The sequence below is a fragment of the Neurospora hispaniola genome (assembly GCF_033458365.1).
Source record: "Neurospora hispaniola strain FGSC 10403 chromosome Unknown B0T23scaffold_4, whole genome shotgun sequence".
In the NCBI taxonomy this organism is placed as follows: Eukaryota; Fungi; Ascomycota; class Sordariomycetes; order Sordariales; family Sordariaceae; genus Neurospora; species Neurospora hispaniola.
In genome coordinates this window covers 2,764,976-2,791,653 of record NW_026944409.1, presented here as the reverse complement: position 1 = coordinate 2,791,653, position 26,678 = coordinate 2,764,976, and the positions used below count along the sequence as shown (strand labels likewise).

Here is a 26,678-nt window from a genome sequence, read left to right as displayed (position 1 = left end):
TATAGGTAAAGGGTAGGTAATAGATATGATTATATGTAATTATACGAAGGAGAAAGGAAGAGAAGTGTAGTTGAGTGTTTAGAAGGTTGGTTTTATAAAGGTAATTGCCGGCGGGTTTAATAGACCCGCGGCAGGTAGCGTTCTAACTAATCAACTACCGGTAATAGTCGGCTTGCCGGCGGTAATAACAGTATACGGCAGTCTTAGAAGCTGCTGTACGCTGGCACCAGGCACAAGGCACACAGGCTAACCCTGTGACAATAACTGAAGATTAGGGTAGAGTATTCGTGAGGTAGCTTATTCTATTCAATTAGGGAATACTTAAAGGTATTATTTTAGATTAAGACCGTAAATTCACATTTGAATTATAAATAGGATTGTAGAAGGTATGGGGTACTAAATTAATAATAATAACCGCCTATTACCTACAGGCAGACGGTTTATTAGAATATAAAAACTAATTAGTAGAAATCGCTATTCGATTTTATTATTTTATATATCCCGATTCCGAATAGTATAAGATTCTCCTAATACTTTAATAGAATTTCAATAGCGTTCTAACTTAACTAATTAATATATTATTATATAAATAATTTTACGGTTTTAAATTATTAGAGCTATTGGATACCCTACTAGTTACTAAGTACAACCCTGAAGCTTCCGTTATTAAGGAGTATTTAAAATAAAATACTATATTTATTATAAATTTCGTAGTAGCCGATATAAAAAGGAGATATAACGATTACTACTACAATATTTAATTTTAGAAGGGAGATAAGGTATTCCTGCGATTGTATTACGGATATTATTATCCTAGCAACCCCTTACGAAAGCTCTCGTAGTAGCGATCGGGATTATATATTATATTAGAGAAAGTTGGAAATTTTATATACCAGTTCGAGCTATTCCGTAGAATGAAGATTTATCCTGTAATATTTATTGTGTATTTATTATTAATACTCGATAGGAAGGACGTTTTTAGAAGAAATCTATTACTTTTTAGCTTAGTTGAGGATTTATAGTATAATGATGAGTATGAGGTGGAGACGATTCTAAAGTATAAGGAAGTGTAAAAGAAATTGAAATTCTTTATTAAATAGAAAGGTTGGGGATATTAATATAATTATTAGATAATAGAAAAGAGTTTAGAGAATTGCCGAAATTTATTAAAGGAGTATTAGGATTATTAAAGAGGAAAACCTAGTTAAAAGTACGGTAGAGGACGACTTAAGGGATTGGGCAAAATAAGATTTTAATTACTAAGAATAGTTAAGGATAATTGCTTTTTCGTCCGGCGAGCCGGGATTTAATACGGATTACTTTATGTATGTAGATTAGCTTAATAGTTAATAGTATATATAGGTCGCTTGACCGCCCTGCCCAGCCCGTAGGCTGGGTTGTAGGGTGGGTTTAAGTAATAAGATAAGGAGGTGGGTCCGTCTAGATGGATTATATTAATTTATCTGCGTGCGGCTCCTATTCTTCCTGATTCTTCCTTCTGTATTATGCTTTATATAGGAATAATATTATTGTTTTTGTATATTAATTGTAGGGTTGTTCTTTGAGGTAGAAGCAGACTATATTAGGAGCTCATACGCCAATAGAGGGTATAAAATTAATTATTATTCATCTAAGAGTTTATATTGTACTTTACCCTCCTAAAGCATTGTATTTTATTCTTTTATAGGGATTCCCTAATTATTAGGAAGCGTTTTTATAAATATTTAGCGGTTTTAGGGCTAAGGGATAATTTCTAAATTAAATTAAATAAATAATAGCTTCCTCTAATTTAGTATTAAATTTAATTTAGGTTAATGTTAAGGGTAGTTGGCTATTTAGTTATTATATTTATTATATAGTTTAACAAAATAAGTAGCTAAAAGTATTAATTATTTAGATTTTTAGTAAAAAATATATATTTCTATTTATTTAATTAGTTCTTTATTAATTTCCTTCTCTAAATACTAATAATTCGCTATAGTATAGTTGCTGTATTTCGATATACTAAAAAGAATATGTATTAGTATTTTATAATACTTCTAACGAGTTTGAATAAATTATAATTATAAATCCTTTTATAGAATATCGTTTACTTCTATTATTTAACTTTAAGAATAGTATCTATAGTAATTATATATAGTATTATAAAATAGCTAAAGAATATACTATAAACTCTATTTCTTTAGAATTCATTTCTAAAGTAAGTAATTCTAGTAAGTTTAAGGCTAGATAGTATAGTAGTTAGGAAGTTTAGATTGTAGTTAATATTCCTCCTTTACAATTTTATATTAGACTATTCTTTAGGGGTGAAATTGGGCTTTAAATTAAATATCTTTAATAAGAAAGGGAATTGCGTATTAGGGGTCTAAGGTTAAATTCCTCTAGTATATAAAAATCGATAAGGTAACTAATATATTTGCACAGTATTCTAAGACGGGAATTCTAATATAGGAAATGCACAAAAAAATTTTTCTTTAGGGGTAGTAGGGGCAATTATTTCAAACATCTTCAAACGTTTTAATTTTTTTAATTTTTTGTATATTATTAATTAGGTATAAAGTGAATTTAATAATATATAAGGAGATAGTAAGTAAAATCCACAGGGAATGTTTCTTAGTATTATAATAATATATAATCCTTTTTATTTTTTTCTTCCCTTTAAAAGGAATAACGATATTTATTCGGTTCTTTTTATACGAAATAGTAAATTAATTAGAGTTCCTTATTTCCTAGCTTATATATCGGTTTCTAATCTTTAGGCTTCCCCTTAGGCAAAATAATTTTAAATTTCCTATTATTCTATTGTATTATTTAATGTATTTTCCTTCTACTATTTTATTTAATTATATAATTTATGGTTTTTCTAGTAGTGTCTTCGTTAATTACGGGTTCCTCTAAAGTCTCCTTCAGGTATAATAAAGGAAGTATTTCCTATTTAATTATATTACAATTTAGTTCCAACTATATATTATTATATAAAAAGTACTTTTTAATTTTCTTAGCCGGGTAAAGGTTCATAATATTAATTCTATCCAAAATTTTTAAAAAGTATTTGTATTTAAAAGTAATCTTTCTAATACGAAACGGGCCAAGCTAACAATAAGTGAGTTTTCGGACTAAGCTTATATTAATTCGTCGAATATAATTATAAATTAATATTAAATCCCCTACCCGTAGTTTTGCAATATTGGGTCTAATCTTTCCTTTATTTATTAAATTGCGGTATTCTACGGCCTTCTACCGTATTATAGAAATTCGCTCGGCTGTAAGGGTAAATCTATATTTACTATCTTAGAATAAACGGGTTTTAACAAATATTAAATTGAACCAGGCTTCTAATAATCTATTATTCCGTATATTACCCTATTATATAATTTTCTAGGAAAATAAATTAAATTCAATTAGTAAAATAAGATTATATCCGTAACCGAAATAGAAGGGAGTAAAACCATAGCTTCCCTAAATTATAGTCCAATTTATAAATAGAATATAAGGTAACTAAGGTTTCCAATTAGATCTTATACTACCTATAATCTTTACTAGTACTACTATAATTAGGAAATACCCAATTTTATTCACCCTATTTACTTTGGAATTGTAGGGTAAAATCTTAATAAAAAGAATATTGAATTTCTATAGTAATTCTTTATAATCCTTACAGAATTCCAATCCGCCGTCAACTACGATTAATAAGGGAAGGCCTTATTGATAAATAATCTATACTTTAATAAAGCGAGCAATATATTTCGAATTTACTATAGGGAGGATATTTACTTTAATATAACTAGTAAAATTATCCCGCGCTTTAATAACCCCTATCCTTTTTCCGTCCTTGTCCGGTATATACTAAATATTTAATATTTATTTATAAAATAGTTATAGTAACGAATTAGTATACTAGAAAATATTAATAAACTGTTTAGAATTCTATTTCTAATAATCTAAATAAAACTTAATACAATTTTCTACATAGGAATAAATACCCTTCTACTAATAGAAATTAGTAATACAACGGTAAATTACTTTTCTTCCCTTATAGCCAATTTTATTATAATATTTATAGAAGACAATATCGTAATCGATATCGTCGTCTATAAGTCTACGTAGCGCTTAATCAATATATATAGGCCGCAATTATAGGGTTCCTTCTTAGAAGAAGAATTTTAAAACCTCTATTTTAAAGTATTATTATTCCTATTCGGTAATTAAATTAATAAGTAATTCTAATGTTTAAAAGTATTTAGTAATCTATTAAGAATTATAAATCTAACGACCCTTTAAAAGTTCCTAAATTTTCTTCCCTTAATCTAATATTCTATTGAATTTAATTATATAAATCTATTAATTTACATAATTGTCAATATCTTCTTTATTAACCTTATCCTATTAATCTATTACCGAAGGAGGTATATAGGAAAGGTTATTAATAATAATATTCTTTTTCCTAGGGATATATTTAATTTCGAAATTAAATAGTCGGATTTAAATAATCTAGTATATAATTATTACTATTAGGATATTAAACGCTATACCGTTTAACTAATATACTATAATTTATATATTAATTTCAATAATAAAATAAATATTAAATAAATAGTGCTTTAACTGCTTTAAAGTATAAAGTAGCCCTCGAAGTTCTCGTTTGGTAGCGTTATATCTTTTTTTAGTATCTAACTAAATGCTACTCTCAAACCGACAAGGGTAGCGTCGGCCATCTAGGCTAACTTATTTAAGGACCGCTCCCTAACTAATTAGTAATACATCTACTATAAGGAAAATTTCGCTATAGTAAGCATTATTATAAATAATAGGTATAAAATAAGGAGTAGATAAAACCTTATACTATAAGTATTCTAAAGTAAATTACTTATTTTCAATCTATTGTTATTTAGTATTTTTCTTAAGTAAAGTATATAAGGGTTGAGCAATTGTACTAAAGTCCTTAATCTAAATTCGGTAATACTTAATAATTCCTAGGAAGGTTTTTAATCATTGGAGTTTTTTACCCTTCTATTTAGTAAATTTATAATTTTCCTATTAAAGGATTCTAGATACTTTAAAAAGAGAAGGTCGTTAACCGTTCTCTAAATAGAAGTATTCTACGAATTTAACTTCGGGCTAATATTATTTAGACTTTCTAATTATAATAGTATAGCTATTAAGTTCGATATTGATTAAGACCTTATTAATATTAATTAAGTAATTAAAAATATACTTTTGTATTCTAAATCTAATTTTAAATTTATTATAATTTATAATTGTTAATTTGATATAGATATTATTTAGGTAGGGCCGATAGATAGTCGGGATTAGATTATACAATACTTTAATTATTATTTTTAAAAATTGAGTAATAAAATTTATTCTTCCTTAGGGTAGTATAGTTATTCTTTTTATTCCTATTATACTCTGGAAGGTGGTTATATCCCTATTCTTTTTATTAAGAGGGATTTGGTTATATTTAAAAAAGAGGTTGAGGAGGGAAAGTATTTTAAATCCTCCGAATTTTTTATTAAATTCTTTATAATTAGGAAGGATATTAGAATCCTGCAAAGTAATAGCGTTAATCTATTGAATGTTATTAATTAATTGAAGGTTATTATTTTTCTTAGAAATTAGGAACTAATTATTCCGGTAGGCGGTATAGCTATCTTCTAACGTTCCTCGCTAAATTTAATCCTTTAATAGTTTGTAAACTTTCTAGTAATTAACCTTTAATATTAGAATTAATTTATATTACTATACCGAATATAGGACTGTCCTAATTTCTTAAGGAGGGAAAACGTTGGGTTTAATTTTCTTAATGTAATTAAAATCCTAAGTAAAAGCTATTTTACGATTATAAAGAATATAAATAAATATTTTTTATTCTTCTTTAATTAAATTATTATTTAAACCGTTAAATATAATTTAAAAGCGCTTAGGGGTTAACTATTCTCTTTTAAATATTTTCGAGAAATGTAGTATAATAATTTTATCCTATAGTAATAGATAAGTTTTCTTTTATTATTCTAATTTATCTTTTAAAATTATAAAATATTGTAACTTCTATTTTAGGTTTCCTTTAGGCTTTAATTTATTAAAAGGTACGTTGTCGATTAGTAATACTTTTTAATCTTTTTGTTTATATATAGTATAAGTAATGAAGTTCTTAGAGGGTATTGTATTGTTTCGTAGTAATTAATTAGCCTTCCTATTAGTAGGTATAAGTTTATTACTTTTGTAAATTTTCTTCTTTTAGTCTATACGCTTCAATTATTGTACTAACGCTTAATACCGAATAAAGTTATATATTTACCTTCTAAACTCTACTATAAACTCCTTTTCTTTGATTATAGATTGGAAAGTATTCCCTATAATTGTTATATTAAGTATGTTACTTAATTTATTATAATCGGTATTATTAAAGTCCTTAAATAAAAGTCTTTCGAATTGTTTAATATTGAATAGTTCGTCCTATAAAAGTTTTTAAAAGAATTCTAAAATGGCCTTTCTTAACGAGTAATGTTTTTTTTAAATATACTATAAGTATTTTAATAATTTATTAATTATTGAATCTTCTATCTATCCAAGGATATCGTTTTGGGTTTCGCTATTATATTAAGTAAAAATTAATATATTAACTTTAAAATTAATTCCTAAATAATTAGTAAACTTATTTAGGGGGGATGGCCATTCAGCGAATTTTTAAATATATAGTAATATTTATATATTTAATTTCGCTTTTTCTTTTGAAATTAACGCGGTTTTAACAATTATTTCCTCTATTAATACGTTTACTAATTTAATACCGCTAATTAAATAATTTAATTTTACTTAGGCATCCTTAAAGAAGGGCTGCCTAAATATAATGTTATAATACGGTAGGTAAGTAGTAGTAACGAAGAAATATACTTCCTATAGAATATTAATTAACTATATTTGATTGTATATTTCCTTAACGAAATCCTATTTATTACTATTATTATTTATATTTAATATTCCGGTATTAGTAATAATTAATCTATATTCTTTAACTAAGTTGTAGGTAATTGTATTCACTTTTACACCGGTATTAAGGAAGGCTCTAATCTTTAACCCTTTTTACTATAGGGAAATAAATAAGATTAATAGAATAAATATTCTAATTATATCCCCCAAATATAATAGGTGGGAGAATTTATATAAGTAAGTATATAATTATATAGGAATAATTACCTCTATTATATAATTAAAAGCGAATTTCAATATATCCTCCCGAATAAATTCAATTGTACCGTCTAATCTTTAATCTAAATAATAAATAGAAGTTTCGGTAGAGTCCGGATTTTCTATACTATCGTTTAAATTTCCTATAATAAATATACTATTAATTTCGTACTAGGTTAAAGGAATAACCTAATTTATTTTTTTAGATTAATTAATTATTACACTACCTTTATAAGAAACTCTAATAATATTCTCCTTATTTAGGCTAATTTTATACTAGATTAAAATAATGAATATAATTATAAACCGTCGATCTATACAATATAATTCCCCAATTTAATAAGGAATATTATAGTCGATAGTTTTAGAAACGAAAGGGTATTACTCTTTCACCCATTAAATAGCTTCCTTCGTAATAGTATTAGTATTAATTACTCTAGTAGGCTTTATAAATAAAGTATTAGGTCTTATATTTTCCTTATAGGAATTGGGAATTAATAGATTAATTACTTTATCTTCTACTATTAGCTTAAGGATCTTTATTAGCCGGATTACTAGAGGTATTTAATTAACTTCTAGGGAAGGGGGTTGGGGTAGATTATTTTTAAATATAGTAGTATTATTATTAATAGTATTTAATTACTATAGCCGTTTAATTGGATAATTGGGAAAGGATACTTCTCTTATAAAATTTATAATTTATTTATTAGACCTTCTTATATTAGCGTTTTAATTAAATAGCTTTAGATTAATTATAATATTAATTATCCTTTAACAGGTATCCTTAATTTTATAATTTAAAGATTATATTTTTTAAAAGAATTATATTTAATCTGCCCTAAATTTATATAGTATTTCTATAAGAGCTATAAAAGGATTTCGATATTTAAGTTATATGGAGGAATTTATAGGGGTTTCTATATAATATAAGGAAGAAAGTATTTATCTAGTAAATATAATATCGCTTTCCAATTTCGGTATATCTTTAAGGAACGTATTTAGTAGGCTATTAATTAGAAGTAATAATAGCCCTATAGTAGTAGGATTAGATTCTTCCAATATATTCTCTATTTCTTTAAATATTTATCCTTTAAATAATAGTTAGATTAAATAATTTTTAATAATATAGGATTAGCCTATAAAATAATTATTAAAATTTTAAAGATATTCTATAGGCGTTTAGCGGATTATAATAATTTTATACTCAATTGGAGATTTCTAATATATTTCTTAAGTAATATTTAATCCGTTAGCTATATAATAGTAATTTAATAAATTAGTGCCCGTTATATTTATAGAAATATTTGTACTACTACTCCTTTACTACTATCGGCCGTAAGTATTATTAAGTAGTAAGGAGAATTTTAATTCGAAGTAATATTTTTTCTTTAGTATTTAAATATTCTTCTCCTAGCGGTCGAAGATAGCCTTATATTCGGGAAATATCCTATAAATTACTATTTAAAATTATATTAGAAGTTCTAATTTCCTATCTTTAGCAATTAAGATTAGTAAATTATTAGGAATAAAATCGTTATAATCTTCTTTATTACTAATAGCGATAGTTATTTAGGAAGTGTATATAGGATCTTAAAGTCGAAAGACTACTAATTTACCTTTCTAAATATTATTTACTATTTCTTAATATTAGTTCTAATAATAATTACTATTATACTAGTAATAATAGATTTAATAGGAATCTCTACGGCCTTAATTCCTTCCTCTACCGCCTCTTTATTTACTTTTTATAAAAAAGCTACTTATATATCCTCCTCCTTCGTTAGTAGTACTTCCCTAATTAATTATTAATAAATAATTAATTTAAACTTCCTCTTTTTATTTCTTTACCAATTTTTTATCGAATTAGGATTATATAAATTTTATTTAATTAAATTCTTCGGTTATTTTATTAATATCTAATTTCTTAGCTAAATAGGAAATAGTAAGTACTAAAGTAGCAATTTAATTTACCGAAAGAATTTTTTATAAAAAGGCTAATTAGAATCGCTATTTAATCTAATTAAATTACCTTTCTTTTTAACGATTATTAATACCTTCTTCTTAGTCTAATTTATATTGAGGCTATCGTTTAATAAGATAGCTACTTTATTGTTAGTACGAATATTATCTTCAAAGTCGAAGTATTCGTAAATAATTTTAATTATTTCGGTATAGAATTATAATTAAATTATTTAGTAGATTTTTTCTTTAAAGCCTATAATTATTATAATTATTTATTTAAACCTCTTTGTAAATTTTTTATAAAAATTGCGTACTATTATAAATTAAACGAAATCCTTCTCCTTATCTAATTGCTTTGTTAGAAATATTAAATACTAAAGTATTATTTTAACAATCTTTTCTTTATTATAGGGAATTAATTTATTATAAAAGATTTTTAGTAAAGTAGTTTTACTATTTATTTAATTAAGGTCTAATACTAAGAATTCTCGTTTTAGAAGATAATAGAATTCTTTCTATATCTAAGTACCTTTATTAGTAGCGTCCTTCGCTATTTCTTTATAAATTTTTCGGGCGTTTAATATATACTATTAGTACTAGGTATTCAATTTAATTTTATTAGAAAAGCAATAACTTTAAACCCTATTATCGAATTCCTCTAAGTATATAAATATATTCTTCCCTTTAAATTGTATATTAGGCGTATAATCCTTTACGAAGGAAATTATAAGAGTTTTACCTATTAACGTTTACGTTAAATACATATTAAATAGACCTTTAAATAGGTCTATACCTAAATTTTATTATAATTTATATTTAAGTTCTTACGGCTATTCGGATTATTTAGGTATTATGATACTTAGTCCTAACAATCCTAAAGAAGGATATTAACGATTATTAAAAAGGGTAGAAATAGGGGTAATAGAATAATAATTTTAGGAGTTCGGAAAATACTATTCAAATTCAAAACCTTAGAAATAATTAATTTCTAATTTAGTATAATAAAATCCTAAAGGTAATTAGATAGGTCGTAAAAAAACAATACAAGGAGGCAAAAGCCGGGTTCGAATATTAGGTAGAGGGGTAGATAAAGTATATAAATATAAGGTACGAATAGAACCGGGTAAGTTTAGTAGTAGGTTCTAAATAGTAGGCTAATTATATCCGCTATTATCCCTATAGTAAGAGATTTAATAGTAGTCTTCTTTATTTAAATTTAGTAAAGGATTCCCTAAGGGGATTAATAATAGGTTTTTTAATAGGATGGGTAAAGGCGTCGGAAATTAATTAGGTTTTAGAAAAGGAAAAAAAGTAGTTTCTAATATAAAAGTAGAAGAAGGAAAAATAGAATTCGGGAAAAATAATAAAAATAGTTTTAGTACCGATATAGGAGGTTAATTTAATATTCTTTAATTAATATCCGAAATTAAAATTATAAAGATATTCTAATTATTCTAAATCCTATTAATATCGTTTATACTATTTACGTACTTATCTTCGTTTTATCTTTTGTCCTACCCCCTTTTTTTTTTTTTTCTCGATTAAAAATCTTTATTCCTTTTTTAACTATTTCTCTTCTAGTAAAATATTTATATACCTTTTCTAATTAGAGATCTCTTATCGGCGTTCTTCTTCTTATCTTTCTAATATTTCTTTTTTCTTTCTTTTTTTAAATAAAAGGAATTTCTTCGGTTCTTATTCTCTATTCTTTTCCTTTTTACTACTTCTATTATTAGTATTAATAAAAGGTAATTCCTATTTATATTAATAATATTATTATTAAAGCCTTTTTAATAAGGATTTATAGCAATTAATTACCTCTTTTCGGTTTTCTAAAACGTAATAACGGTAATAATTACAATTCTAAAAGTCTATTAATAGTAATAGTTAATATATTCTACGAAGGAAGAATTCGGAGATAATAATTAATACCCTTCCTTTTAGGAAATTAATTATAAATTTTCGAAGAAAAGGGTCTAGGGGCTGTCTAATTTTTCTATACTTAAGTAAGGGCTATATACTACTAATTTAAGGATAGCGGTCTCTAAAAGCCTAATACTAATATTTATTCTAATTATTAACGGATTCTTTTATTATTTATTATTTTTAAATAGTCTTTCAATTAAACTACCGTTTAAATAACCTATTAATCGTCTATTCTTATTATTATTTAAATACTATTAGTTAAATATTCGTTCATTTATTAGATTATATAATTAAATTACTACTATTTAGTAGTTTATCTATTGTTTATATTTATTTACATTTAATTATTATCGTTTAAATATTCGTTTATATATCTTTCTTATTAATCAATTATACTATTATTTATACTCCGACGTTATATCCGAACAATAGTCGGGTAATTACTAATCAATTATATTATTGCTAATCGTAGTATAACTATTAATATAGTTGTATATCGGCTATTATCGAAGGCCCTAGACTGTAGTAAACATCCAATATTAAGGATCTTTATTCTTTTCTAAAATAAGGCTATTCAAGCCTTTTTGTAACGACTAATTAAATATTGTTAATAAATATCGGGTAAACCTTAATAAGGATAGGAAATTGTAAATTCCCTATATTCGTTTTAACTAATTTAGTATAGAGTTTTAATACCTATCTCGTCCTTATTACTAATTTAAAATAGTAAGAAAACTATAATAATAATATTAATACTACTACGACTAGTACGATATATAAGGACTATAGTTCTTAATTATCTAATTAAGTAAAATAGTAAATAATTTTTAAATTTTTTCGGATAATCGAAATGGGAAGTATTAAGTTACATACAATTTATTAGAGTTATACATTTATTAAATAGTTTAATATTCAATTTTCGTTGGAAAACGAGGGTAATTATCGGATCTTTCCATATTTTTCTTTTCGGATATAAATAGGGATACAAATAAACATTTCCCTAAAAAGGATAAAGGATTATTCAATATACTAAATAAATAAAAATAAATAATTAGCAACTATTAAAAACTAATTTTATATAATTAAGAATTACTAAAGAATTAGAAACTAATTATTTTGTTTAACGAAAGTTTGATATTTTTTTTTTGATCTCCCATCCTGTTTCCTCATGTTCGATCTCCTTCTTTTTCCATTCTTTTTCCACACTAACTATCCAGGTTTGCTCAATCTAGAAAGTACTTTCCTAATCCTATATACTTTGAAAATTTTTGAAAAGAAATCACTACTGAAAACCAATATATATGTTCCCATGTACCACCCCAAATTATTAGCGGGCGCTTAAAGTAATCGATTAACTAGTAAATAAAATTATAAACTATAATTACAATAGTAATTCTAGAAGGTAATGGGTTGAAGGTTATACTGCCAAACTTCTATATATAGTACAAAAATACTATCTTTAACTATATAAAGTATAAACTCCTTAATTAATAGATTACCCTTAATACTAATTATAGTACTATACTAATTCAAAAAGGTATAGATCTAGTTATTAATATCGGCTAGTATAGCGGGCTAAATATCTTTAACTCTAATTGCTAAATTATTAGGGTTGAGAAAGAAGGTAAGTTAGTTAATAGTAGTAATCTATTTATTCCTTCTTGTAGTATAAATAATAACTAATTGAGCCTAGTAATGTGGCATTATATTTTAAGGAAGGTTATAAGGTTACTAAAAATCCTAGATTTTAATCTATTGCGGGATAACCTTACCTACAATAGATTTATTAAATTCTAATATTATTTGAGCTTCGTAAATTGGTTAGATAAACCGTTGGAAATTATTAAGAGCACCCCAGAAAATAACATTCTCAATAATCTTAAATATAGTATTAAATCGGATAGGATCGCCAACGTTGCCTTCATTCGGGTTATTATAGTAAATATTGTTACGTATATTACGAACGAATGCAATAAGGGTATATTTCGATTTCTAGATTAATAAGATAGATCTATACTGTAAACCCTATCGAGTAATTAAACTAGTAATATATTAACTTCTTTCTTTATATATAATTTACTAGGGATAAGGGAAATAAATATACGAAGTAAGGATTGAAATGTATTTATAAAGCTCTTATATTATATATATACGAAGTCTCGAAAGCTATAACTTCGAGCTTTTAAAGAAAGTAACCAACTAAGTTATAGAGAGGAGAATAGATTTAAACGGCTCTATCGCTAATATATTTTTAATAAATAGCTAGAGACTATAAGAATTATAAAGTACTAGAATGGTATACTTTAATTCATTCTTTTTAGTAAGTAGAGTATTAGCCAGACGAGCTCTACTGTATATATTTATTACAAAGCTAGTAATTTTACTAAAGCGGTTCTAAATAATATTGCTAACTTCCGCGAAGACGAGGGTAGTAATATTATTAGCAGTATGTTCGGTAGCGCTAATATAAATATTCTTTTAGTAAAATGAGACTTTATTAGGTAAATAAATTGAAATATTGAGAATACGACGGCCAATATAATTGTTAGATTTATCGAAAATAATACTTAATTAATTATAGCAGGCAATCTGGTTATTGACAGTTAGTTTAACCTCTTAATAAATTAAGGGAAAGTAGATATTTAAAATCGTTTTGTATAAAGGAAGGGTATATACTAGGTTGATTACTTAAATAAAATTTTTTATCGCAGCGCTATTAAAGGTATTGAATAGTTTACCCTTATAAAGAATTACTTTAGCGGTAAGGAGATTAATCTTTTCTACTTACTTAAGTAACAAGATAAGGGTATACTGGCGGATATCCTTATTATTTTAAATGAAATTATTAATTTACTAGCGTTAGTAATTATTATAGTAATCGAAATACTCGCGTATATAGGTAACGTTTTATACTTAACTCTAGTTGCAGTAGCGGCAGTTAGCCTAGGGAGCGCCGCTATTAAAGCGTATACGGAAATGAAATTGGTAATAAATCGCCTGGTTTCGAACAAGAGGCATCGTAAGGGGATTCTATACGCTTATACGAGTCGATCGTGATCGGTTTCGTATAGTTTAGTTGAATATTAATGAAGTTTATGAATATTGAAAAGGTGGGTTGTATGGGTTGAGTGTGTACGGATCAATTTCATTAGCGCAATTTTCAGAAATTTAGGATTTCTGAAAATTTCTGAAAAAGTCCTAAAATTTCAGAAATAAACCATCCCTATATAGCACCCCTGTTACCTATATTGGGGCTGTTATTGGCTATTAAAACCCCTTATCAAAGCTCTCACTAGCTATTACAAGCCAAAGTGTAGGTACTAGTAAATGCAAGGACCCAATAAATGCAAGGAAAATGGCATGCCCGCCCCACTTGCATTTACAGGGCACATTACTGTACCCAAACTTGTCACATGCCTCACGGTGATTGGATGAACCGGGTAAGCGAGCCGGAAGAACTTCCGGTCTCTGATTGGTTGCTTAGGCAAAAGGGACGGCAGGCACAGCAGGCTCGGACTCTGCAGGGGCAGTCACGACACACTGACAGTCAGTGAACTTTGACTGGAGAGAAGCATTTCTTCATGAAAACGCGTGTGCGCTTGCCGAACCTCCTGGACAACGACTTTGAGGATCTGTCGTGATTGAAACAGCAGATCAGCTTTGGGCAGTTGTGAGACACCGACAACTCACAGACTCGAGGTGCAGAGCAGGGCGGGCACTTGCCCGGTCGTGCCACTTGAGCTCGTGACGTTGAAGGGAATCCATTCCATCCTCTTTTCAGCCCGCCTGGACCTGGACTCCTCGGGCACTCAACTCCTTGACTCCCGTGCTTCCCCTCAGACTGGCTGTGCAACCTCGAGAGACAACAACCACACTAGGTACCCCCCAACCTGCTGAAGTGCGACATTCGGCACAATCCGACATGTGAAAGTCATCACCATCAAGGTACACCAAGTCACACCATGACAAACTTCCATGCCAGTTTCCGTGATGGATACGGGAATGCCAGCAGGGTCACTTCACGTGAAAAGGTTGCTTCGCGACGTCGCTCGGGTCGGCATTTGAGATGTGCAACGTCCATCATATGAAATGCCATTATTACTTCGAGATAATGACAGGGCATCCATCTCTCTCGATTTGCATCTGACAGCGATTCCCGGCGACGACCGTGGTAGCGCTGAAGCTCCGGGCCCTGTTTGCGTTCCCAATGATGGCATCACCAGCCCGTCCACCCCGTCCACCCCGTCCTGACGCTTCATCCTTCAACCTCTTTTTCTGTGTGAGATAAACAAGACGGACTCACGGGCCGCCCCTGCTACACACCACAGTGGTCAGTGGTCACTGCATATAGTCTCAAACGATGCAGGTGCAATCACTGGCACCCACGAAAATTCAAATGAACAAAAGCCAGCGACATCGGATGGCGCAATATCACAGACATTTCCCATGCGTCTTGGCTGCTACCTAACCCGCCTTGGTCTGTGACGCTGAGAAGTTTTCCAAGAGTCAATATTTCCATTTTAGAAGAGCAGACAGCCCACCATCCACCCGCTCTCACGAGTTCACTCGAGTTCACCGCTAACGGCGCCCTTCCCATTGCACCATTGCTCACATTGCTGGACAACGTGATAAACGGCGAACTCGTGGCAATTCCCCACACTCTCAGTCTTTTCCTTTTCCATTAACCGCTCCCTAACGTTGATGTCAAAGATTTTCCGTTTCCCCAGCCTCTTTTCTCTGCATAATCGAAACAGCTATCTTTATTTTATTGGCGACGTGCAGCAGAGTTGGATAATTTCAACCCCACGCTCTGACTCACAAACATCCACGAAAATTTTTGCAATCATTTTTTTTTTCCCCCGAGGTCAGCGCCCTTGCAGTTCTTTGCAGTTCTCTTGCAGCATCGAGGGGTACTGCAGCAGTTCGATCGAGTGAGCAGATAGCTCTACGGACGAGTGGACAAATCACAGCGGCCATTGGACCTCCGGCTCCGTTCACGAGCTCCACCGGCCGCCCCGCTCTCCGCTCCCGGCACTCGACGTGCATTGCAACGGGCATTGCAACTCACTTTCAAGACCTAAGAAAAGGCCCTGTCCGACCGACCGACCCGGGCTTGTCCGACTCCCTGTCGAGACAACGCCCAAGGCCCTGTCTCTCTGCGGCCTGACCGCCTCTTGGGATCCAATCCCATCGTGGACTGTTGCTCAACAGATGTACCCGCGATACCCAAATCGTCCAAGCTGCGATTCGCGCCTCGGTCACCGGATGGAACTGGTGGACTTCGCCCACAACGTCACCATCACTGACTGACTGTCGTTCCCGATCAGCAGAACGTTGACGAACCGATAAGCAAAGTGGACATTGACCGATACACAATCACCAACAGCTCCCGGCCCCTCGTAGGTAATCTCATCTCTAACCGCTACCTAGGATAGATAGAACCGCTAGAACCGCCAGCCGTTACGTCGACGGAGCCTTCCTTTTTACCTTTTTGGAGCCCGGAGGACCATCCGCTTGGACGGGCCGAACCTCGATCAGTGCTCCCCCAGCTTTACAAGAGAAAAATTTCCAGCCGCCTTCTCGAATTAATTTCTTTTCGTCTTGGCTACTTCAAACTGGGGTCCCCAAGAGAGGTTGCTTTTCTGCTGCAGTCCAGGGTCGGCTGCATCCCGCTAACGCGCTTCCCCGGCAGACCTTCCTGTTCACACGCTGCCCCTTTCTGCCAATGGGACCATTGGCCTTGTTGTCACAAGTGGCTCCCTCTTCCAATTCAGCAAGCTCATTCGCCCATCCCCAGGCTTCCCTGCTACGAACGCTTCCGGGGTTTTGCTGGTGATTTCGGTCATCCTGCCCCAAATATACGCCGGCGTCTTGTCTTCCTGGATCCAAGACAAGGCCCAGACCAACACGCGATCGCTGACCGCAACTTTTTGGCTCATAAGTGCTACAAGTGCCCTTTCCCAAGTCCGACAAATATACCTCTAGGAATCCCTGCCAACGATCGAAGCTTTAAGAAAAAGGGCCCATCCACCCCCGTCCGGCTCCAGCGCCGTTGTTTATTTATCGTGGGTGGCCTCCGGACCTCTTCGAGGGTTCCCGGCCTGCTTTATGCTCCAACAGAGGTCACACATTAGCATCTATACACACCATGGCTACTCAGCTGTCCTGTGACCGCCCGCACTCCCGTGTGAGCATGGTATCCAACCAGACATATCATAGCTTCAACGACATCGAATCTCATGAATCCGAAGTCACCTCGCAACAAACCACCATCGTCTGCCATGCTCCTCTCTCAAAAACTCTTAGTGAGGACCGTCCTCCACCGCCCATCCAGGAAATGCGTCGCCAAGATTCCGGCTACGCATCTATTCAACGCAAAGAATCTCGCTCGTCGTGCCACCTATCATCTACCCTCTCGGCGCCTTCCACTTCAGCCAAGCGGCGCTCAAGACCAGCCGTCCAACGATCCTCAACCGACACAAACCCCGGCACTCGCTCGAGCAAGAAAGCTGGCAAGACCGTCTCACATCGTCGGTCTTACCAGTGTCGTCCAACCCAGTCTCAGCAGCCAGTGACGTACTTTGAGTTCCCTGTCTTCACCACCTCGAACCCCGAATATGCCATCGACGAGGCCGAGGTGAATGAGGACGAGTCCGCGCAGACACATGTTCATCCCCTACCACCGCAGACAACACACTATTGGACCAGCGACTCTACCAGGAGGATGGAATATGCGGCTATCGATGCTGCCAGCCGGGGCGTGCGCGGATGGTTCATGCGTCACATTGTGCCAGAATGCGTAGTGCCTCCCAGCAAGAGGCATGTTGGATTTGAGGACGACCGAGGCAGCGTGGTGCGGTACCGTCTGGACCTTGAGGAGGACGACGCAGAGAAAACTGATGATCGTAGTGATCGGAGACGCAAGAGTTGGTGGCTCAGCATATTCAGGCGATGAACATTTCTGCCTGTGCCTCAACAACTTCGCCTTCCTACGGTCGAGATATCGACATGGAGCACACACATACACGAAAGAAGTGGCGCATTTGCATTTATCGGTCAAAGCGGGCGTTATCAGCAGCACTTTTCAGCATCGATTCGGCGACTATCATCCACCAACAGGCGTATTATACCCTTAATTTGGCTTCATGTAACTTTCAAGCATTTTTATCGACATGCTGGCCGACGTCGATAGTTCGGATCGACCCCCTCAACTTTGTTTTTTTTGTGCATCACATCATGGAGAATTTGTACTCTTTTTTTTTTTTTTTTTTTTTTTTTTTTTTTTTTTTTTTTTTTTTTTTTTTTTTTTTTTTTTTTTTTTTTTGGCAGCATTTTATACGGAGTTTACAAATGTTTACGGATTATTATTGGAGGAAAGAGCATAGGGATGATCATAACGATAATTTGCTTGCTGGAGTATATTGGGCTGGATTTGCAAAGGAAAACCGCATCAACCCTACTGAGAGAAGCGTCAGGAAGACAGGACACACTGAGAGTGGGGTTGAAGGACAGGCCTAGTTGGAAACAACAGCCAAGACCTAGCCTTTAACGACGGGAACTTAGCGACAAATGTTTCGTTATTGTCTTAATGATCTAATCACTGCATGAAATTGGAAGGGATTCGCTTATTTGCAAACACTCTATCTGCAGGATTGATACTGGCCTTCTACACTATACCTTCTAGTGAACACTGGCATTCTTTTTTCTCTTCCATCAGAGGCACCACTGGAACCATGCACCTTTGTTACACATTTACATGCTGGCTTGGCTGGTCTTCCAACGCCTCACAGAATGATGTATACAGCTGTTGCATACCTCGCGCGGTGAGCTCCGAAGGACAGCATTGTCACACCTCACTGATGTTCTCCCGATTCATTGCACCGACCCGTCATCCTCCTGATCGTTGTCACCTAGAAAGCTAGGTCCACACTACGTGTAGCTGCGTAGCTGGCCTCAGACACCGGCAGCTTCGTGTCACCCTTCCATCACACGATTCACCAAGGTAATAATACACGAACAGAAGACACCAAGGGTTATTCGACAGAATAATCGGTCACTCCGCTCTCCTCAACTTCACGTTCAACCGTACAAACCGGCAAAACCAGGCACAAACCGGTAAACCGGCAACGCGGCACAACTCAATGGCACATTAGCACGTGGCAGGCACGTTTTCCTTTTTTCCATCGTGTCGTTTCATTGTTTTGATTGAATCGGTTGGACCGAACGACGACAACGGTTGGACCCCTGTACCTTACCTCGTTTACCCTGATTGTTTAGTGTAATCCTGTTAGTGCACAATGTACAGGGGTATTTTCCAAGGCACAAAAAAGGGGGGGGGGGGGGGGGGGCTGATCTATCGCTTACGCTCCCTGTACATCAATCTCCTTCAGCTCTGTTAGCTCGGTACTTACTCACAGAGGTTCTCAACTATGGAAGCTCTGGGTGGTTCTGGCGATTTTGCCTAGGCCGGGAAAAGGAAATTTGTGTGTGCGGCTGTTCAGATCTTTTCTGTTGACTCCTTGTTAACAAACTTCGGTGAATTCAGCCAATCATATCGCGGAAATAGTCGTAGCCTGCCTTGCAAATCCCCTGTCATTCCCTTGTAAGAAAACGGAGGGATGCGTCCCGCACTAACAGTTTCTTAAGCCTTGATGTGCATGTACATACGCACCTACAGTACTGTGTGCCCCTGTGTTCGACGACGATGATGACGAACGACGACGATCATCACCACCTCATGGAAAGAAAGGAAAAACAAAAAAAAAAAGGAGAAAATGGGGCTCTCTCTCGGTTCTCGAATGCCGTTGATCTACGGAATCTTGTTTTTTTCATCCATCGTTCCATTTTGAGATACTTTTGTGGATCCTTGCTCTTTTGTTGGGGATGCGCCGGCACGTACATACATAGTGTATGTAGGTACGTCAACGAAATAGTCTAAACGATGGGGGGGGGAGAACATTCAGGGGGGTTCAGGGGTACCATAACCGGCACCAGCCACCGCCCACCAGGCAGGCAGGTAGACACTGGGCAATTAGAAAGTCAGTCAGGGGCTTACAGGTTTAACAGTTCAAGAGCTGTGATCCAGGGCTGGGCATGGAAGGGAAATCATTGTCTAAGAGAGGTCGCCGGCCAGGCAGAAGCTGGGGTGGTCTGGTCAGTGTCATGAAGTGGTGCTTGGTAGGTAGAGAGAGGTACGGGCTTAAATGACACTCCCTTTTTGCGAGACCAAGAAAGGAGGGCATGGTCTTGAGAGATGTCCAGGCTGTTGGAGGGGATACTATGGAAGTTAAGTATTTCCTTTCGGTGAGTCTTTGTTTTGTATGCTAGCGTGATGGTTTGTATCCACGCAGCTATTGTACTTACTCAGATTCCTCCTTATCGACTTCCAAACCAACAGCTTTCTCTCTATATCCATACATCACTGAACTCTCCTCTTCCTCGCACCTCTAGGTCTTTTTTTTCTTCTTTTGTCAAAGTCTTGAATTTACCCCTTCCTATACTTTTTTTTCTCCCTCGCAGCTCACATCAACCCTCACGTATTACCCATTTCCCTCTAAAACGTCCCAGGACGTAGAACAGCCATCGACTGCTTCCCCTCGTTTTCCATTCCACCTGTCCCTACAGCAATGCAATCCCTCATTACTCCCTGATTAAGACTTTTCTACAATCTCCATTCCTCTTCTATCCATCCTTTGTCCCCCCCCTCTTCCCTCAGCTACTTCTTCCCACTACTTCCAGTGCTGCTTCCACTAGCGCTGAAGCTCGAAGTCGATCCCGAACCAGACGAGCTTGACCCGGAGGAACTGTTTGACGTTGGGGCGCTGATGGTGATTGTGGGAAGGAAAACGGGGATTATGGGGGTGTTTCTTCGGGGTTGCGACATCTTAATGTCGCCCAGGATGATGATATCGGGTGGCCCAGTTGTCTCTAGTGCCGTACGGTTGGAGGTGAGTCGCTACTGCCGGGAAGATGGTCTGGGAGTCCTCCCGAAGGGTGATTCGAAATCTCGACGGGCGGATGCTTGTCGGAATTCCTACGGTATTCTCTTGTTGCTTCAGAGATTAGTGGGTGGGTGTCTGCAATTGAGATCACGATGGTGCTTCGTTAGGTACTGAAAGATTGAGGGCGTCGATGCAAAGTCACGGTGGTTCTTGCCTAGATAGATATTTGTCCCTCCAATCTTTTAAATTTTTTATTTTTGCGTGGCTCATGTTTGGAGATGAGGGCAGGAGCGATACGTGATCGTGAGCCACGACGCGATGGCTGCGTTTGCTCCAAATGTGGCGTTCTCCGTTCGTTCGTTCGTTCGTTCGTTCGTTTAAGAAAGTTTCGGATGCGGTCACGAGAATTTGTACCAGTAATCAAGACTGCATGATCTCAACCTCATACCAGTAGCACATTGGTAACCTTAATCAAGTAGGTAGCCGTCATTTTCTACTTGTTTGTGAATTTTCAGTCCATCGTTTAACATCAACACCAACATCATCGCCGTTCGGGGCGCCTAATCCGTCGGTCATTGATATACCAAGAGTGCGACGTTCTCGGATCGCAAGAAACAAGCGCGTTCAGTATGAATTACAGGCTGCAGAATGGGACGGCTGGTATAGGTTGCAAAGACCGACGCGATGCTGCTAACCGCTGCTATGCTTTTCGCGAGACTGGTCATTGGCCAGTTTCCATCGCAGCTCCTATCGCACCGAAGAATGGATGCTTGAAGATATTGATGAGCCATAGATACGGGAGTCATGCCCGGGCTGCATTTTATAGCTTTCAGGACAGACGGATTGAACTTGACCAGCGATCGTTGTCGAAGCATACGGACATATTTCTTTCGTTTGCTGCAGGGTCCCAATCCTTGTCCGGTGAGGACGCCTGCACTGCGAACGTGATGGCTGAAGGAAGTGACGTTGCGATAGGCTTGGGAGAAAGAAAGGGCCAGGGGACGAGCAAGGATGGTCGTTGTCCACGATGCATCCACACTTCAACGACGAACCAGGGTAGTCATGACATAAAATTATACGCTAAGCGATGCCAAGATCTCATGATAGCTTCATTATCGTTAACGTTTCTTCATCTCATGATGCATGCAAAAGAAAGCATGGCGGCTGTTTGCTTCGCCCCAGAACCAAAAAGTGCAAAAAAGTTGCAAAAAATTAAGTGACAAGAGCAGGGATCGAACGGCTGACGTACGTGAGATGGAAGGGAGTAGAAGAGCCCTATTTTGCATAGCCGGAAGACGCCATCTCAAGAAGTACTTCCCTGGAGTTCCCCCCGCCGTTAGGGGACCTCAGGCTACGTTTGTAGCGGTCGTGGGCGGTCGTAGGCGGTCGCGGGGGAGTCATCGGCGTCCCCTCGGGGGCGGGGGCTCCAAGGCATGTGGTGCACAACCCTCTGTACACAAGTGCAATGAGAGCTCAGCACACCACACCGCTCGACCACGCTGCCACTTGTCTGTGTTGAATATCTGTTGACTTGTGGTCACTTATCAACCCCCATCCGAGGTCATTCTGGGTTCACCTCGTGCACACCACAGCCACACAGCCACGCGGCATGTGCCCTTCATGTCTGCAAGCCTTGGACTGCCGCGCCACGATGCTGGAAACAGAAAGTTTGTTCACGGTCGACCTGTTGGCAGTCTTATTCTCAATGGTGGCGACAGCACTACCCGCCAAAGCATCGCAAGGAAGTTGGAAAAAATGAAGAGTGCAAAAAAGACCAGCAGACAGGAGTCATCGCGGCAAGTGCAACAAACTTTTGAGCCTTGAAGACGAGGGCAAGTGCAGACCTGACAAACTCTCCTTCCAAGTGGAACAACCAGGTCACATGCAGTGCTGACTTACAGTTTGTGACCTCACTGGGGCAAGTCTCAACCCAAAGTGTAGAGATTTGGAAGTTGCAACCCGGGTACAATCGGTTCTTGAAGTCTCAGTCATCTACACCTGACGGCCTCCATTTCGTGCTTTGACGTATCTCCTTCCATCTAAACGATGAGCAAGAGTAAGCAAAAGTAGGAAAGAAATGGTAAGTGCCTTGCTTGGCCTATCGCGTTGCTATCCGTCAATATCTTGCCGACTGATTCCTCCACAGACAGCTTCGTCATTGAGTCGTGCCCGAGTTGAGGCACTCCTCGCCCACAGAGTACAAGCACTGTACTTGCCTACTGCAGATTGAATAGAAATGCATGTTTTCTTTGCTCCCGTATCTTTGGCAGTTCCGATCATGGAATTGTGTGGTCTTTTGGTCGGATGGGAAAGTTTGAAGAAACGAGGGCTTGCCCCTCAATGTATTCTTCATGTCAACAACTACCAGTATCCCACAAATCAACAATCTACCAGCCATAGAAGTCATGATCAAGATCCATAATCTTGGTGTTGCATACTCCTCTCCAGTTCCCGTCACCCGGAAAAGTCTCAGTCCTCAGTGTCCGCTGAGTGTTGACCTTCCTCGCCGTCGTCAACTCCTTCCCACCAGTGGCCCGGTGGGTGTCCTCCATCCCTGCATGAACAAGGGTTTTCCTTCCTATAAGTGGAGTAGCAACATTGGTCTTCGCTTGTTCTTGCCAACCATCTTTGCAAGATGTGCCCGCCAAACATGATGTTGTGCAGTTTATTGTCTAGAGAGGATGCTAGGTTTGATCCGCCTCATTGGTCCGATATGGAAGAAAGATCGGAACCTGGCCTCTTCCAGGCCCGGGGGATATACTTTCTTGCCTTGGATCCCAGGTTTATTTTCTTCCCTTTTGCCAGACTGTTTTGGCTCTTCAGTCCAGTCGGCTTGCCGGCTTACCGGCAAACATCAAGGAAGTGCTTTTGGCTGCTCCTAGGCTTGAACAGCTCAGCAAATTTGGCCACTCAATATGCGTTGTGGAACACTCGCTAACAGCCCTGCTGGGACTAAAATTTTCTCCATTTAGAACAAAAATGGAAGACCTCAGGAAACTGGTTTCCAAATTGAGGTCTTGCCAAGATGCCCAACGGCCCAAAGGAAGAGGGCAAGTACAACGTTGAAGGGACTTGGAGAGCAGCCTCCCGGTTTCGTTGGCCAATCATCAGCCTGACTCCCACTCAAATGATCGTCATTACCATTGCACCAATGCAAGATCAGCACAAAACGCAAGATCCGTCACATCACGCCGTTCAACTTGATGACGATACAATTTGAAAACTGTGCGAACAAGCTTTTCACTTTTCCGATACTCACTTAGTAAGGACCGATGAGGGCCGGCAAATTGATGGTATCCGAAGCCTCAAATGAAAGGCACATTGACTGCCGATTTTCCGGTACCGCATTCCCATTATTCACAAAACTCCGCGGTGACGAGAAATGTTAGTCACTCATTGCTGTCAGTCAGCCAAGACCGAGAATGGACAAAGTACTCAAAGCAAAAAGCGAAGTGATTCACTGGCTAGTAGCTGCCTCAACTCCTCGCTTTGGAGACATGAAGTAAGGGGGAAAACAAAGCTAGAACTTGATTATGTTCGAAAGAAAGAAAGCTATGAACAGGAAAAGAAGAAGATCATGCCCAAATCATTCCACCAGGTGCAGTCTGTTTGTCATTCACAACCCCGCTCACTCCTCCAAACCATCTTTTCTTCGATTTTTGTTGTTCATTCACTCAAGGAAGAGTGAAGAACGGCGAGAATGTGAAACCATCAGGCCCCACAAAGGACAGTAAATGTTTCTTTTCGTTTGCTTGCCAAAAGAAAAAGAAACAAAGCTCAGGAACCGCTTAGAAGCCAATGAGGCCAAGGAGACCGCCAGCAAGGCCACCGAGGACGGCGTGGAGGAGACCGCCGACGAGGACGAGCACACCGCCGACGACCTTGTCGAGACTCCTGAGCAGACCAGAGAGAGCAAGGAGGAGAGGTGTGAGGAGGGGGATGAGGCAGCCTATTTGATAACATGTTAGCTTCAGGTCTTTGCCCTGAGGGTGAGGGTGAACATGAAGCAGGAAGAACAACATACCGAGACCGAGCTTGACAATGAGGAACTTGACAGTATAGGTGATCTCAAGGATGAGAACCTGGATCTTGACCTTCAAGCAGTCATCGTCACAGAAGCCGGCACCGCCGCGAGCAGTGAGCTCAGTCCAGAACTCGCGCTTGGAGAGGGTGGTGGTGGCTTGCGTGAGGGCATTGGTGACGGCCTCAAAGTCGGGCTTGAGCTTGTCGGCGGCATCTTGTTGCTGAGCGAGGGTGGGGTTTTCAGGGTACTGAGCGGCAGTCGCGTCTGTTTTCGAAGTGGTCAGTAGGCATCCTACTAAAGTAGAGTCAAGTCGCAGATAAGTAGAGGAGAATACATACTCATGTTCGCGGTGTGCTGGCGAACGAGAGTGGTCAACTGATCGATCTGAGCAGCCTGGCTCTCGAGTTGGTTCCCCGCAGCGATGGGAGTTGCAAGAGCCGAGGCGGCGAGAGCGAAGAAAGAGAAAAAGATTCCGGCCTTCATTTTGATGATAGGTGATTGAAGATCTTGAAGAATGTTTGAAAAGAAGCTTTGCTCGTAGACGAGAGGCTGAGAGGGTTGTGAAGAGCTGAGAATGTCTGGAACTTTGAGGCTGCTGATGCTGATGATGATGAGAAGAATGAGACTGAACTTGAGGAGAGGAAAGGCCAGTATTTATGTCTTTCGACTGAGGTCAAGATGGTGTTGATTTTTGGTATTCAATTGTCGGTGACATCGTCTTTTCTCCGGTTAACACCTCTTCCGCCTTCCCGTCGTCCCCGTTGTCCAATCGTTGAGTGTATTCCCAAGTGCCGATGGTTGATGAAGTTTCTTTTTCTTGTTTGGTCCCTGACAATAAAGGTAGGTGAAGCTTGCATGATCCACCAAGTCCAACCACCAAGGGAACATCATCAACTTGTGGACTATGTTGAAATGGTGGCTACCACTTCAAAATACTCTTTCACCAAAATACCTAACCGAATGCATGATGACTATACGTGGCATGCCTCTTCTGTGGATCCATGCAGCTATTCCTACCTACCTAGGTGTAATTTCCTAACGTGGTTCTGGCGGCTGAAAGGAAATGAACAGGGGAAGGCTGTACGAATTGAGAACAAAGACCAGATGGAGTCAGGGTCCTCGGCTCCATATTGAACGGCTTGTAGACAGTTCTTCTTGCAGAAAACCCTCTGTCGATCAAAACCCCTTGCCGCGTCCAAGACCAGCATTTGTGCACAAACTAACGCAGAAAAAGCGAAATAACTACCCGAATCTACCCCATCCCGTTAGAAATGGTTCCTTTACAGTCGATACGCCTATGTAACGAGCGTGGATGAAGGTGCTTCTAGAGGTAAGTTTTGAGTTACAGAGAATCTTCAAAGGAGTCCGACATCTTCACAATGGAATGTATGTCGTGACGTATCTACATCTAGTGAGCCTCATCTCGTGCTGGTCAGGCGTGACACGAGGGCGTACAGAACCACTCTGAAAGATAATACAATCAGTTCTGTCAGTAAGCATGTCAATTGGGTACATGGGCTGGACTTATTCATGATGGACCCCTTTTTGGGCCTCTGGATCCTACCTTACTGTGCAGGGTCAACTGGTGGCAAACTGGAGCCAGACGCATGGCTTAGGCTAGGCGATATCCTATTGGC

At 36.8% G+C, this 26,678-nt stretch overlaps 4 protein-coding genes across 4 annotated transcripts; 2 read left to right on the top strand and 2 right to left on the bottom strand.

Annotated features, from left to right (window-relative positions):
• Positions 1-15,638: 15,638 nt before the first annotated feature.
• Positions 15,639-16,353, bottom strand: B0T23DRAFT_317835 (uncharacterized protein; the record flags this gene model as incomplete). Its single annotated transcript, XM_062835030.1, has 2 exons — positions 15,639-15,764; positions 16,180-16,353. Coding segments are annotated over 2 exons (300 nt in total), but the record flags the coding sequence as incomplete, so codon positions are not given.
• Positions 16,354-17,068: 715 nt separating this feature from the next.
• B0T23DRAFT_380223 (uncharacterized protein) lies at positions 17,069-18,318 on the top strand. The gene has a single exon (XM_062837196.1). The coding sequence runs from the start codon at positions 17,225-17,227 to the stop codon at positions 18,029-18,031; it is 807 nt and encodes a 268-aa protein (XP_062693133.1). The 5' UTR covers positions 17,069-17,224; the 3' UTR covers positions 18,032-18,318.
• A 6,487-nt stretch (positions 18,319-24,805) lies between these two features.
• On the bottom strand, positions 24,806-25,524 carry B0T23DRAFT_428919 (uncharacterized protein; the record flags this gene model as incomplete). Its single annotated transcript, XM_062840161.1, has 3 exons — positions 24,806-24,966; positions 25,042-25,305; positions 25,380-25,524. The coding sequence occupies 3 exons, from the start codon at positions 25,522-25,524 to the stop codon at positions 24,806-24,808; spliced, it is 570 nt and encodes a 189-aa protein (XP_062693132.1).
• On the top strand, positions 25,524-26,359 carry B0T23DRAFT_147494 (uncharacterized protein). The gene has a single exon (XM_062832465.1). The coding sequence runs from the start codon at positions 25,720-25,722 to the stop codon at positions 26,173-26,175; it is 456 nt and encodes a 151-aa protein (XP_062693131.1). The 5' UTR covers positions 25,524-25,719; the 3' UTR covers positions 26,176-26,359.
• The last annotated feature ends 319 nt before the right edge of the window (positions 26,360-26,678 follow it).

What these genes read in the sequence shown, in the direction of transcription:
- B0T23DRAFT_380223 (XM_062837196.1), top strand. Translation starts at nt 17,225, where the DNA reads ATGGCTACTCAGCTGTCCTGTGACCGCCCGCACTCCCGTGTGAGCATG.
- B0T23DRAFT_147494 (XM_062832465.1), top strand. Translation starts at nt 25,720, where the DNA reads ATGGTGTTGATTTTTGGTATTCAATTGTCGGTGACATCGTCTTTTCTC.